At 43.5% G+C, this 15,774-nt stretch overlaps 1 protein-coding gene across 1 annotated transcript in view; it reads right to left on the reverse strand.

Annotated features, from left to right (window-relative positions):
- The window catches only part of LOC121556439 (protein LYRIC), a 34,532-nt gene that overhangs the window by 6,759 nt on the left and 11,999 nt on the right, over positions 1-15,774 (reverse strand). The window contains exons 4-6 of the mRNA XM_041870343.2: positions 5,778-5,927; positions 1,179-1,220; positions 289-452 (exon numbers count right to left, since the gene is read on the reverse strand). Of these exons, the coding sequence (XP_041726277.1) occupies positions 325-452; positions 1,179-1,220; positions 5,778-5,927 (320 nt within the window). The 3' untranslated portion in view covers positions 289-324. The remainder of the gene's footprint in view (positions 1-288; positions 453-1,178; positions 1,221-5,777; positions 5,928-15,774) is intronic.

The following is a 15,774-nucleotide window of genomic DNA, read 5'->3' on the forward strand; positions in this document are numbered from 1 at the left end:
GGTGTCCCCAGGTGAGTTAGGGTAAGGGTTAGGTGTCCCCAGGGGGGTTAGGGTAAGGGTTAGGTGTCCCCAGGGGAGTTAGGGTAAGGGTTAGGTGTCCCCAGGGGAGTTAGGGTAAGGGTTAGGTGTCCCCAGGGGGGTTAGGGTAAGGGTTAGGTGTCCCCAGGGGAGTTAGGGTAAGGGTTAGGTGTCCCCAGGGGGGTTAGGGTAAGGGTTAGGTGTCCCCAGGGGGGTTAGGGTAAGGGTTAGGTGTCCCCAGGGGGGTTAGGGTTAAGCCCAGCAGGTTACCTTCTGTGTCCTGTCCCCAGGTGGGTTCTGAGTTCTTTAGGGTCCTTTACAGATGGCCGGCCACTTCTCCCCGTCTGAAGAGCTTAAATGGGCGGGCAGCTTCGTGGCGATATCTGTCCACCCTCCACCATTCACTGACGGCTCCTCTCTACAGCTGCTGGACACTAGAGGGAGGGAGACATTGATCGGTCAGTGTTACTTTGGCTTAGTGGAAATGTTATCCTTTCAGGAACACACTCATCTGCATGCAACAAACCGTTTTCTTCACAGGAAAGGACAGTCCAGGATAAAATATCTGTACAGGATTGAACAGTTTAGTTATTGATGGGACAGGACAGGAGGACAGGACAATACAAGATTGAATTTAACTCCTGTGTCATCCTCTAAGAATCATCAGACTAGGAGACAGTGGTACTTTACCTGGTGTCATGATAGAATCATCAGACTAGGAGACAGTGGTACTTTACCTGGTGTCATGATAGAATCATCAGACTAGGAGACAGTGGTACTTTACCTTGTGTCATGATAGAATCATCAGACTAGGAGACAGTGGTACTTTACCTGGTGTCATGATAGAATCATCAGACTAGGAGACAGTGGTACTTTACCTGGTGTCATGATAGAATCATCAGACTAGGAGACAGTGGTACTTTACCTGGTGTCATGATAGAATCATCAGACTAGGAGACAGTGGTACTTTACCTGGTGTCATGATAGAATCATCAGACTAGGAGACAGTGGTACTTTACCTGGTGTCATGATAGAATCATCAGACTAGGAGACAGTGGTACTTTACCTGGTGTCATGATAGAATCATCAGACTAGGAGACAGTGGTACTTTACCTGGTGTCATGATAGAATCATCAGACTAGGAGACAGTGGTACTTTACCTGGTGTCATGATAGAATCTCCTTTCCTGGTCCTCAGGGGCTCTAAGGGGAAAGAGAAGACACTTTTTCAATGGAGATGAAGGGAACAAAGTTAACACACGGGAGCCTTCAACCTACTCAGGAGATCACATAACACTGGAGCCTTCAACCTACTCAGGAGATCACATAACACTGGAGCCTTCAACCTACTCAGGAGATCACATAACACTGGAGCCTTCAACCTACTCAGGAGATCACATAACACTGGAGCCTTCAACCTACTCAGGAGATCACATAACACTGGAGCCTTCAACCTACTCAGGAGATCACATTACACTGGAGCCTTCAACCTACTCAGGAGATCACATAACACTGGAGCCTTCAACCTACTCAGGAGATCACATAACACTGGAGCCTTCAACCTACTCAGGAGATCACATAACACTGGAGCCTTCAACCTACTCAGGAGATCACATAACACTGGAGCCTTCAACCTACTCAGGAGATCACATAACACTGGAGCCTTCAACCTACTCAGGAGATCACATAACACTGGAGCCTTCAACCTACTCAGGAGATCACATAACACTGGAGCCTTCAACCTACTCAGGAGATCACATAACACTGGAGCCTTCAACCTACTCAGGAGATCACATTACACTGGAGCCTTCAACCTACTCAGGAGATCACATAACACTGGAGCCTTCAACCTACTCAGGAGATCACATAACACTGGAGCCTTCAACCTACTCAGGAGATCACATAACACTGGAGCCTTCAACCTACTCAGGAGATCACATAACACTGGAGCCTTCAACCTACTCAGGAGATCACATAACACTGGAGCCTTCAACCTACTCAGGAGATCACATTACACTGGAGCCTTCAACCTACTCAGGAGATCACATAACACTGGAGCCTTCAACCTACTCAGGAGATCACATAACACTGGAGCCTTCAACCTACTCAGGAGATCACATAACACTGGAGCCTTCAACCTACTCAGGAGATCACATAACATTGGAGCCTTCAACCTACTCAGGAGATCACATAACACTGGAGCCTTCAACCTACTCAGGAGATCACATAACACTGGAGCCTTCAACCTACTCAGGAGATCACATAACACTGGAGCCTTCAACCTACTCAGGAGATCACATAACACTGGAGCCTTCAACCTACTCAGGAGATCACATAACACTGGAGCCTTCAACCTACTCAGGAGATCACATTACACTGGAGCCTTCAACCTACTCAGGAGATCACATTACACTGGAGCCCTCATCATACGCATTTTGCCATGTCTAATGCTGTGTTCCTCTGGGCATATGCCCTGAATGCCCGGTTTTGGTAATTCTTGATTCTCCCTAACTGATGGTATTATTTAAAAATATATACACACTACCTGTCAAAAGTTTTAGAACACCTACTCATTGATCTCATTCAATCTCTATTGCACTCCACACTGCCCTTTCCCACCTGGACAAGAGGAACACCTACGTGAGAATGCTATTCATTGACTACAGCTCAGCGTTCAACACCATAGTGCCCTCAAAGCTCATCACTAAGCTAAGGATCCTGGGACTAAACACCTCCCTCTGCAACTGGATCCTGGACTTCCTGACGGGCCGCCCCCAGGTGGTAAGGGTAGGTAACAACACATCTGCCACACTGATCCTCAACACGGGGCCCCTCAGGGGTGCGTGCTCAGTCCCCTCCTGTACTCCCTGTTCACCCATGACTGCATGGCCAGGCACGACTCCAACACCATCATTAAGTTTGCCGACGACACAACAGTGGTAGGCCTGATCACCGACAACGATGAGACAGCCTATAGGGAGGAGGTCAGAGATCTGGCCGTGTGGTGCCAGGACAACAACCTCTCCCTCAACGTGACCAAGACAAAGGAGATGATTGTGGACTACAGGAAAAAAAAAAGAGGACTGAGCACGCCCCCATTCTCATCGACGGGGCTGTAGTGGAACAGGTTGAGAGCTTCAAGTTCCTTGGTGTCCACATCACCAACGAACTATCATGGTCCAAACACACCAAGACAGTCGTGAAGAGGGCACGACAAAGCCTATTCCCCCTCAGGAGACTAAAAAGATTTGGCATGGGTCCTCAGATCCTCAAAAAATTCTACAGCTGCACCATCGAGAGCATCCTGACTGGTTGCATCACCGCCTGGTATGGCAACTGCTTGGCCTCCGACCGCAAGGCACTACAGAGGGTAGTGCGTACGGCCCAGTACATCACTGGGGCAAAGCTTCCTGCCATCCAGGACCTCTATACCAGGCGGTGTCAGAGGAAGGCCCTCAAAATTGTCAAAGACTCCAGCCACCCTAGTCATAGACTGTTCTCTCTGCTACCGCACGGCAAGCGGTACCGGAGTGCCAAGTCTAGGTCCAAAAGACTTCTCAACAGCTTCTACCCCCAAGCCATAAGACTCCTGAACAGCTAATCATGGCTACCCGGACTATTTGCACTGCCCCCCACCCCATCCTTTTTACGCTGCTGCTACTCTGTTAAGTATTTATGCATAGTCACTTTAACTCTACCCACATGTACATATTACCTCAACTACCTCAACTAGTCGGTGCCCCCGCACATTGACTCTGCAACGGTACCCCCTGTATATAGCCTCCCTACTGTCACTTTATTTTACTTCTGCTCTTTTTTTCTCAACACTTTTTTGTTGTTGTTTTATTCTTACTTTTTTGTTTAAAATAAATGCACTGTTGGTTAAGGGCTGTAAGTAAGCATTTCACTGTAATGTCTGCACCTGTTGTATTCGGCGCATATGACCAATAAAATTTGATTTGATGGGTTTTTCTTTATTTTTACTATTTTCTACATTGTAGAATAATAGTGAAGACATCAAAACTATGAAATCACACATATGGATTAATGTAGTAGCCCAAATAAGTGTTAAACAAATCAAAATATATTTTATATTTGAGATTCTTTAAATAGCCACCCTTTGCCTTGATGACAGCTTTGAACACTTGGTATTCTCTCAACCAGCTTCATGAGGTAGTCACCTGGAATGCATTTCAATTAACAGGTGTGCCTTTTTAAAAGTTAATTTGTGGAATTTCTTAATGCGTTTGAGCCAATCAGTTATGTTGTGACAATGTAGGGGGGTTTACAGAAGATAGCCCTATTTGGTTCAAGACCAAGTCCATATTATGGCAAAAACAGCTCAAATAAGCAAAGAGAAACGACAGTCCATCTTTACTTTAAGACATGAAGGTCAGTCAACACGGAAAATATCAAGAACTTTGAAAGTTTCTTCAAGTGCAGTCTCAAAAACCATCAAGCGCTATGATGAAACTGGCTCTCATGAGGACCGCCACAGGAATGGAAGACCCAGAGTTACCTCTGCTGCAGAGGATACGTTCATTAGAGTTACCAGCCTCAGAAATTACAGCCCAAATAAATGCAGCCCCAAGTCAGACACATCAACAGTTCAGAGGAGACTGTGTGAATCAGGCCTTCATGGTCGAATTGCTGCAAAGAAACCAATGGACATTAGACCGGTGGAAATGTGTCCTTTGGTCTGGAGTCCAAATTAGAGATTTTTGGTTCCAACCGCCGTGTCTTTGAGAGTTGCGGTGTGGGTGAACGGATGATCTCTGCATGTGTATTTCCCACCGTAAAGCATGGAGGAGGAGGTGTGATGGTGTGGGTGTGCTTTGCTGGTGACACTGATTTATTTAGAATTCAAGGCACACTTAACCAGCATGGCTACCACAGCATTCTGCAGCGATACGCCATCCCATCTGGTTTGGGCTTAGTGGGAATATCATTAGTTTTTCAACAGGACAATGACCCAACACACCTCCAGGCTGTGTAAGGGCTATTTTACCAAGAAGGAGAGTGATGGAGTGCTGCATCAGATGACCTGGCCTCCACAATCCCCCGACCTCAACCAAATTGAGATGGTTTGGGATGAGTCGGACCGCAGAGTGAAGGAAAAGCAGCCAACAAGTGCTCAGCATATGTGGGAACTCCTTCAAGACTGTTGGAAAAGCATTCCAGGTGAAGCTGGTTGAGAGAATGCCAAGAGTGTGCAAAGCTGTCATCAAAGCAAAGGGCGGCTATTTGAAGAATCTCAAATATATTTTGATTTGTTTAACACTTTTTTGGTTACTACATGATTCCATGTGTTATTTCATAGTTTTGATGTCTTCACTATTATTCTACAATGTAGAAAATAGTAAAAATAAAGAAAAACCCTTGAAATGAGTAGGTGTTCTAAAACTTTTGACCAGTAGTGTATAGTTCAATATGTTTTCTATCTGGTTTTGGTTGTTTAAACGTTTTTCCCCGAAAATCACCACTTAGACGGCCCGCCTAAGAACTTTCTATACAGAAAAACCCTGTAATTAGCTCCAATTTCTAGCATGCCAACTGTTCCTGTAGACTTCCAGTCATTGCGCTAACGCTAGTTAGCATTGGCTCGTGAAACATCCTTCATACTGGACACAGAGACATAAAATGGTATCTGCAGTGGTATTCTGTTGCAGCTAGCGATATTCCTGCTTATTCCTTACTGATTCCGAGAAACTTCCAACTGGGATTTCTGGGAAACCTACCAGCCTAATACAGATGGCATACCTCTGTTCTTCCTGCGGACCGGGGCGGTTAGAGGGGGCTGTTCCACCTGGTGGTGTGTTACCCCCTCCGTGCTTCCTGACCCGTCAGGACCCTTCTCCTTCCTCTTCTGCTTCCGCCTCTCCCGGTTACTCACCTTAGTCTGCCACGCACCTGGAGGAGAGAGCAGGGGTTTGGTTTCTTTAAATCTACTAGGATTATAATGTTGTTTCACCTGGAGGAGAGAGCAGGGGTTTGGTTTCTTTAAATCTACTAGGATTATAATGTTGTTTCACCTGGAGGAGAGAGCAGGGGTTTGGTTTCTTTAAATCTACTAGGATTATAATGTTGTTTCACCTGGAGGAGAGAGCAGGGGTTTGGTTTCTTTAAATCTACTAGGATTATAATGTTGTTTCACCTGGAGGAGAGAGCAGGGGTTTGGTTTCTTTCTCTCTACCTTTAAGAGCTCCCTGGGTACAGATCTAGGATCAGTGTCCCCCCCCCCATCCTAACCATGAGGGCATTTCCATGGTAACAGATTTGCGCCGACACTGACTTTCCACTTCAAATGTATGCCAAACAAAAAAACATTGATATAGAAGTTTAACAAACCAAGTTCAACAAACTATGCACAAGGACTACTTATAACAATTTACACTGAACATTTTACAAAAACACATTTCCTGAAGGAGCTGTGCAGATGCAAAGTTCGGTAACAGAATTTCGGTAAAATCTCAGTTTCTTTTGTGTCCATGTTTTCCAAAAACTCTTACATATCTGCTCCGAATTAAGATTCAACGATGTCTGCAGAAAGAATGGGGTGTCAGCTATGACAAGACACATTGAAAAAATCTATTTTGGTTAATGAACTACAGTAAGTGAAGTGGATTTATACCCGGTAACGGAATTGCGGTAACGGAACGTCATCATGGGTCCCTGATCTGTACTACACAGAAATCCATAATGATGATATGAAAGTCATGCTCTTCATGGGGATGTATCCTGAATGGTACAAAAGGTAGAAATATACAATATCCTCCTTTGCATATTTTGGTATTATTCTACATACTGGCTATTATTTTAACGAGCTCTTCCCCCAAACACGACCAAATTCGGTTGGTCCGGACCAAATATAGACGTCAATGTTTCACAACTTTGGACATTAAGCCCAGTAGATTACAGTTCAGTTCAGTACTAGTGTTGTCACGATACCAGAATTTTGACTTGGATACCGGTACCAGGTTTAGTATCATGATACTCGATACCATCATGATACCAAAACAACAAAGGAGTTTTACCCAGTCCCAGAATGGCACTTTATCCAGACAGATAAACTCAGCTCCTGCTCTGTTCAGTCTCATCACATTAGAACATGTCCTTTATCCAGACAGATAAACTCAGCTCCTGCTCTGTTCAGTCTCATCACATTAGAACATGTCCTTTATCCAGACAGATAAACTCAGCTCCTGCTCTGTTCAGTCTCATCACATTAGAACATGTCCTTTATCCAGACAGATAAACTCAGCTCCTGCTCTGTTCAGTCTCATCACATTAGAACATGTCCTTTATCCAGACAGATAAACTCAGCTCCTGCTCTGTTCAGTCTCATCACATTAGAACATGTCCTTTATCCAGACAGATAAACTCAGCTCCTGCTCTGTTCAGTCTCATCACATTAGAACATGTCCTTTATCCAGACAGATAAACTCAGCTCCTGCTCTGTTCAGTCTCATCACATTAGAACATGTCCTTTATCCAGACAGATAAACTCAGCTCCTGCTCTGTTCAGTCTCATCACATTAGAACATGTCCTTTATCCAGACAGATAAACTCAGCTCCTGCTCTGTTCAGTCTCATCACATTAGAACATGTCCTTTATCCAGACAGATAAACTCAGCTCCTGCTCTGTTCAGTCTCATCACATTAGAACATGTCCTTTATCCAGACAGATAAACTCAGCTCCTGCTCTGTTCAGTCTCATCACATTAGAACATGTCCTTTATCCAGACAGATAAACTCAGCTCCTGCTCTGTTCAGTCTCATCACATTAGAACATGTCCTTTATCCAGACAGATAAACTCAGCTCCTGCTCTGTTCAGTCTCATCACATTAGAACATGTCCTTTATCCAGACAGATAAACTCAGCTCCTGCTCTGTTCAGTCTCATCACATTAGAACATGTCCTTTATCCAGACAGATAAACTCAGCTCCTGCTCTGTTCAGTCTCATCACATTAGAACATGTCCTTTATCCAGACAGATAAACTCAGCTCCTGCTCTGTTCAGTCTCATCACATTAGAACATGTCCTTTATCCAGACAGATAAACTCAGCTCCTGCTCTGTTCAGTCTCATCACATTAGAACATGTCCTTTATCCAGACAGATAAACTCAGCTCCTGCTCTGTTCAGTCTCATCACATTAGAACATGTCCTTTATCCAGACAGATAAACTCAGCTCCTGCTCTGTTCAGTCTCATCACATTAGAACATGTCCTTTATCCAGACAGATAAACTCAGCTCCTGCTCTGTTCAGTCTCATCACATTAGAACATGTCCTTTATCCAGACAGATAAACTCAGCTCCTGCTCTGTTCAGTCTCATCACATTAGAACATGTCCTTTATCCAGACAGATAAACTCAGCTCCTGCTCTGTTCAGTCTCATCACATTAGAACATGTCCTTTATCCAGACAGATAAACTCAGCTCCTGCTCTGTTCAGTCTCATCACATTAGAACATGTCCTTTATCCAGACAGATAAACTCAGCTCCTGCTCTGTTCAGTCTCATCACATTAGAACATGTCCTTTATCCAGACAGATAAACTCAGCTCCTGCTCTGTTCAGTCTCATCACATTAGAACATGTCCTTTATCCAGACAGATAAACTCGGCTCCTGCTCTGTTCAGTCTCATCACATTAGAACATGTCCTTTATCCAGACAGATAAACTCAGCTCCTGCTCTGTTCAGTCTCATCACATTAGAACATGTCCTTTATCCAGACAGATAAACTCAGCTCCTGCTCTGTTCAGTCTCATCACATTAGAACATGTCCTTTATCCAGACAGATAAACTCAGCTCCTGCTCTGTTCAGTCTCATCACATTAGAACATGTCCTTTATCCAGACAGATAAACTCAGCTCCTGCTCTGTTCAGTCTCATCACATTAGAACATGTCCTTTATCCAGACAGATAAACTCAGCTCCTGCTCTGTTCAGTCTCATCACATTAGAACATGTCCTTTATCCAGACAGATAAACCTCAGCTCCTGCTCTGTTCAGTCTCATCACATTAGAACATGTCCTTTATCCAGACAGATAAACTCAGCTCCTGCTCTGTTCAGTCTCATCACATTAGAACATGTCCTTTATCCAGACAGATAAACTCAGCTCCTGCTCTGTTCAGTCTCATCACATTAGAACATGTCCTTTATCCAGACAGATAAACTCAGCTCCTGCTCTGTTCAGTCTCATCACATTAGAACATGTCCTTTATCCAGACAGATAAACTCAGCTCCTGCTCTGTTCAGTCTCATCACATTAGAACATGTCCTTTATCCAGACAGATAAACTCAGCTCCTGCTCTGTTCAGTCTCATCACATTAGAACATGTCCTTTATCCAGACAGATAAACTCAGCTCCTGCTCTGTTCAGTCTCATCACATTAGAACATGTCCTTTATCCAGACAGATAAACTCAGCTCCTGCTCTGTTCAGTCTCATCACATTAGAACATGTCCTTTATCCAGACAGATAAACTCAGCTCCTGCTCTGTTCAGTCTCATCACATTAGAACATGTCCTTTATCCAGACAGATAAACTCAGCTCCTGCTCTGTTCAGTCTCATCACATTAGAACATGTCCTTTATCCAGACAGATAAACTCAGCTCCTGCTCTGTTCAGTCTCATCACATTAGAACATGTCCTTTATCCAGACAGATAAACTCAGCTCCTGCTCTGTTCAGTCTCATCACATTAGAACATGTCCTTTATCCAGACAGATAAACTCAGCTCCTGCTCTGTTCAGTCTCATCACATTAGAACATGTCCTTTATCCAGACAGATAAACTCAGCTCCTGCTCTGTTCAGTCTCATCACATTAGAACATGTCCTTTATCCAGACAGATAAACTCAGCTCCTGCTCTGTTCAGTCTCATCACATTAGAACATGTCCTTTATCCAGACAGATAAACTCAGCTCCTGCTCTGTTCAGTCTCATCACATTAGAACATGTCCTTTATCCAGACAGATAAACTCAGCTCCTGCTCTGTTCAGTCTCTCATCACATTAGAACATGTCCTTTATCCAGACAGATAAACTCAGCTCCTGCTCTGTTCAGTCTCATCACATTAGAACATGTCCTTTATCCAGACAGATAAACTCAGCTCCTGCTCTGTTCAGTCTCATCACATTAGAACATGTCCTTTATCCAGACAGATAAACTCAGCTCCTGCTCTGTTCAGTCTCATCACATTAGAACATGTCCTTTATCCAGACAGATAAACTCAGCTCCTGCTCTGTTCAGTCTCATCACATTAGAACATGTCCTTTATCCAGACAGATAAACTCAGCTCCTGCTCTGTTCAGTCTCATCACATTAGAACATGTCCTTTATCCAGACAGATAAACTCAGCTCCTGCTCTGTTCAGTCTCATCACATTAGAACATGTCCTTTATCCAGACAGATAAACTCAGCTCCTGCTCTGTTCAGTCTCATCACATTAGAACATGTCCTTTATCCAGACAGATAAACTCAGCTCCTGCTCTGTTCAGTCTCATCACATTAGAACATGTCCTTTATCCAGACAGATAAACTCAGCTCCTGCTCTGTTCAGTCTCATCACATTAGAACATGTCCTTTATCCAGACAGATAAACTCAGCTCCTGCTCTGTTCAGTCTCATCACATTAGAACATGTCCTTTATCCAGACAGATAAACTCAGCTCCTGCTCTGTTCAGTCTCATCACATTAGAACATGTCCTTTATCCAGACAGATAAACTCAGCTCCTGCTCTGTTCAGTCTCATCACATTAGAACATGTCCTTTATCCAGACAGATAAACTCAGCTCCTGCTCTGTTCAGTCTCATCACATTAGAACATGTCCTTTATCCAGACAGATAAACTCAGCTCCTGCTCTGTTCAGTCTCATCACATTAGAACATGTCCTTTATCCAGACAGATAAACTCAGCTCCTGCTCTGTTCAGTCTCATCACATTAGAACATGTCCTTTATCCAGACAGATAAACTCAGCTCCTGCTCTGTTCAGTCTCATCACATTAGAACATGTCCTTTATCCAGACAGATAAACTCAGCTCCTGCTCTGTTCAGTCTCATCACATTAGAACATGTCCTTTATCCAGACAGATAAACTCAGCTCCTGCTCTGTTCAGTCTCATCACATTAGAACATGTCCTTTATCCAGACAGATAAACTCAGCTCCTGCTCTGTTCAGTCTCATCACATTAGAACATGTCCTTTATCCAGACAGATAAACTCAGCTCCTGCTCTGTTCAGTCTCATCACATTAGAACATGTCCTTTATCCAGACAGATAAACTCAGCTCCTGCTCTGTTCAGTCTCATCACATTAGAACATGTCCTTTATCCAGACAGATAAACTCAGCTCCTGCTCTGTTCAGTCTCATCACATTAGAACATGTCCTTTATCCAGACAGATAAACTCAGCTCCTGCTCTGTTCAGTCTCATCACATTAGAACATGTCCTTTATCCAGACAGATAAACTCCGCTCCTGCTCTGTTCAGTCTCATCACATTAGAACATGTCCTTTATCCAGACAGATAAACTCAGCTCCTGCTCTGTTCAGTCTCATCACATTAGAACATGTCCTTTATCCAGACAGATAAACTCCGCTCCTGCTCTGTTCAGTCTCATCACATTAGAACATGTCCTTTATCCAGACAGATAAACTCAGCTCCTGCTCTGTTCAGTCTCATCACATTAGAACATGTCCTTTATCCAGACAGATAAACTCAGCTCCTGCTCTGTTCAGTCTCATCACATTAGAACATGTCCTTTATCCAGACAGATAAACTCCGCTCCTGCTCTGTTCAGTCTCATCACATTAGAACATGTCCTTTATCCAGACAGATAAACTCAGCTCCTGCTCTGTTCAGTCTCATCACATTAGAACATGTCCTTTATCCAGACAGATAAACTCAGCTCCTGCTCTGTTCAGTCTCATCACATTAGAACATGTCCTTTATCCAGACAGATAAACTCAGCTCCTGCTCTGTTCAGTCTCATCACATTAGAACATGTCCTTTATCCAGACAGATAAACTCCGCTCCTGCTCTGTTCAGTCTCATCACATTAGAACATGTCCATTTGTTTTGAGACATTAATGAATCAATAATACAATCGATCTGACTTTGTTTTCACCAATCTAACTAGAAAAACAACAATGGTAATCATTTATTTGAAATGTAAATGTCTATTGATAAACTGAGTAAATCAAGGCATAGCCTAGGTCTATTCACAATAGAGGGGGATCCATATTATTCAATAGGAGTGGGATCAAGACATAGCCTAGGTCTATTCACACTAGAGGTGAATCCATATTATTCAATAGGAGTGGGATCAAGACATAGCCTAGGTCTATTCACAATAGAGGGGAATCCATATTATTCAATAGGAGTGGGATCAAGACATAGCCTAGGTCTATTCACAATAGAGGTGAATCCATATTATTCAATAGGAGTGGCTATTCACAATAGAGGGGAATCCATATTATTCAATAGGAGTGGGATCAAGACATAGCCTAGGTCTATTCACAATAGAGGTGAATCCATATTATTCAATAGGAGTGGGATCAAGACATAGCCTAGGTCTATTCACAATAGAGGTGAATCCATATTATTCAATAGGAGTGGGATCAAGACATAGCCTAGGTCTATTCACAATAGAGGTGAATCCATATTATTCAATAGGAGTGGGATCAAGACATAGCCTAGGTCTATTCACAATAGAGGTGAATCCATATTATCCAATAGGAGTGGGATCAAGACGTAGCCTAGGTCTATTCACACTAGAGGTGAATCCATATTATTCAATAGGAGTGGGATCAAGACATAGCCTAGGTCTATTCACACTAGAGGTGAATCCATATTATCCAATAGGAGTGGGATCAAGACATAGCCTAGGTCTATTCACAATAGAGGTGAATCCATATTATCCAATAGGAGTGTGGCACTGAGGTATTGAGCTTATTTTAGCTGACTTCATGGAGCTACAGATGAAACAATCCCTTCCATTTAGGACTTATTATATTGGCAACTGCTACGAGAACATATTATTTTATTGTACTGATTAACAACATTTGCACAGAAGAAGCAATCTCTTCTTTTATAAACGTGTGTCTCTAAGAAATTAATGACGTTCGGGAGGCAGAACGTCACGAGGCAGAACGGCACGAGGCAGAACGTGGCTGTGGAATCTTGTGGAAACCAAACGGGGGGGCGAGGCAGACGAAGAAGTGAATTAATAAAGTTGGGGACAATCATCTTTGAAATCAGTATATTTTGCATTATAGTTTAGCATATTATCCCAATCCAAGTAGTAGGGTAGTGAATGAATGTTAGCGTCAGCTGTCAGCTAGCCAGGAACGTTAGCCTACAATTAAAGCTACTGGTATGTCTTGCACTCTAGCCTGTATGGACATTGTTTTGCGAACAGTAATGAACAGTTTCTACATGCCGTGTTAAATTCTTCAAGTGTGTTAACGTTTGTGCAGCATGAGTTGGGAGCAGGCGAGAACGAAGTTCAAGTTTTCAGAAAACAGAAAATGGCAATCTTCGTGGTCAATCTTCGTGGTCAATCTTCGTGTAAATAAATACAAATTTCAAAGACAATCATGGGACCAATAATTGACTATTTCTCCAGATGTATGGGCCTTGAACCGATTACTTTAAAAACCAGTAGCTAATGGCAGCCTGCAGTACCCTGGTCGGCCTTCAACTTGAGATACTCAATGAGAGGGGGCAGCACTGAGCTAGCCTGCAACGTCACTTCCTAGAGTAGCTCAAACTGCGCATGTTCTGTCCACATAGATCTCCCACATGACATTCTCAACCAGAATTCCTTGTTTTCAAATGCACTATTGAGTCTTCACATATACTGAACAACATGACAACATTAAGATTTTACTGAGTTACACTTCATATAAGGAAATCAGTCAATTGAAATAAATTAATCAGGCCCTTATCTATGGATTTCACGACTGGGAATACAGATCTGCATCTGTTGGTCACAGTTACCTTTCAAAACAAAAGTAGGGGCATGGATCAGAAAACCAGTCAGTATCTGGTGTGATCACCATTTGCCTCATGTAGCGCGACACATCTCCTTCACATAGAGTTGATCAGGCTGTTGATTGCGGCCTGTGGAATGTTGTTCCACTCCTCTTCAATGGCTGTACAAAGTTGCTGGATATTGGCGGGAATTGGAACATGCTGTCACACACGTTGATCCAGAGCATCCCAAACATGCTCAACGGGTGTCATGTCTGGTGAATATGCAGGCCATGGAATTGTATACAGATCCTTGAGAAATGGGGCTGTGCATTTTCATGCTGAAACATGAGGTGATGGCGGTGGATGAATGGCACGACAATGGGCCTCAGGGTCTCGTCAAGGTATCTCTGTGCATTCAAATTTCCATAGATAAAATGCAATTGTGTTCGTTGTCCGTAGCTTATGCCTGCCCATACCATAACCCCACCGCCACCATGGGTCACAACGTTGACATCAGCAAACCAATCGCCCACACGATGCCAAACACTCTGTCTGCCATCTGCCCGGTACAGTTGAAACCGGGATTCATCCATGAAGAGCATACTTCTCCAGCGTGCCTGTGGCCATCGAAGGTGAGCATTTGCCCACTGAAGTCGGTTACGACGCCAAACTGCAGTCAGTTCAAGACCCTGGTGAGGATGACGAGCACCCAGATGAGCTTCCCTGAGACGGTTTCTGACAGTTTGTGCAGAAATGCTTTGGCTGTGCAAACCCACAGTTTCATCAGCTGTCCGGGTGGCTGGTCTCAGACGATCCTGCAGGTGATGAAGCCGGATGTGGAGGTCCTGGGCTGGCGTGGTTACACGTGGTCTGCGGTTGTGAGGCCGGTTGGACATACTGCCAAATTCTCTAAAATGACATTGGAGGCGGCTTATGGTAGAGAAATGAACATTCAATTCTCTAGCAACAGCTCTGGTGGACATTCCTGCAGTCAGCAACGCAATTGCACACATCTGTGGTATTGTGTTGTGAAAAAACTGCACATTTTAGAGTGCCCTTTTATTGTCCCCAGCACAAGGTGCACCTGTGTAATGATCATGCTGTATAATCAGCTTCTTGATATGCCGCACCTGTCAGGTAGATGGATTATCTTGGCAAAGGAGAAATTCTCTCTAACAGGGATGTAAACAAATTTGTGCACAAATAAGCTATTTTTGTATTCGGGAAAATTTCTGTGATCTTTTATTTCAGCTCATGAAACATGGGACGAACACTTTACATGTTGCATTTATCTTTTTGTTCAGTGTAGATACAGGTCATTGGTGGAGAGCGAACAATGCAGCCAGACAGCTCTAGTAATGATTGAGGAAGAGGAACAGGCACTTTGCTCTTCACACTTTAAAAGAGGCTGCGCAGACTGAGAGGGTATCCTGTATCTCGTGAGACACATTTGACAGAAGTACCAAACATAAATTCCAGTACTGTATCAAAAAAAGTGCAGAAGTTTCGGTATACTGTGAAAAACTATTCAGTTGGGTGCACTAGACTATAGTACATTATAGTGTCCTCAACTCTACTCTCCTCTCTTACTTTTCCTCACTGTCCGCTCTACTCTCCTCTCGTCCAAACTTGTGAACCCAACTGTGGTGTGACTACTATGATTTCACATTGTAGCCAATTCAATTGCAGAAATTCTGTTACCGATTTTTCTGAAATTCCGTTATCAATTTTGTCACTGAATTTCTAGCTTTAATTACTTAATAATTCATAAACA

The sequence above is a fragment of the Coregonus clupeaformis genome, unplaced genomic scaffold (assembly GCF_020615455.1).
Source record: "Coregonus clupeaformis isolate EN_2021a unplaced genomic scaffold, ASM2061545v1 scaf0055, whole genome shotgun sequence".
Classification (NCBI taxonomy): Eukaryota; Metazoa; Chordata; class Actinopteri; order Salmoniformes; family Salmonidae; genus Coregonus; species Coregonus clupeaformis.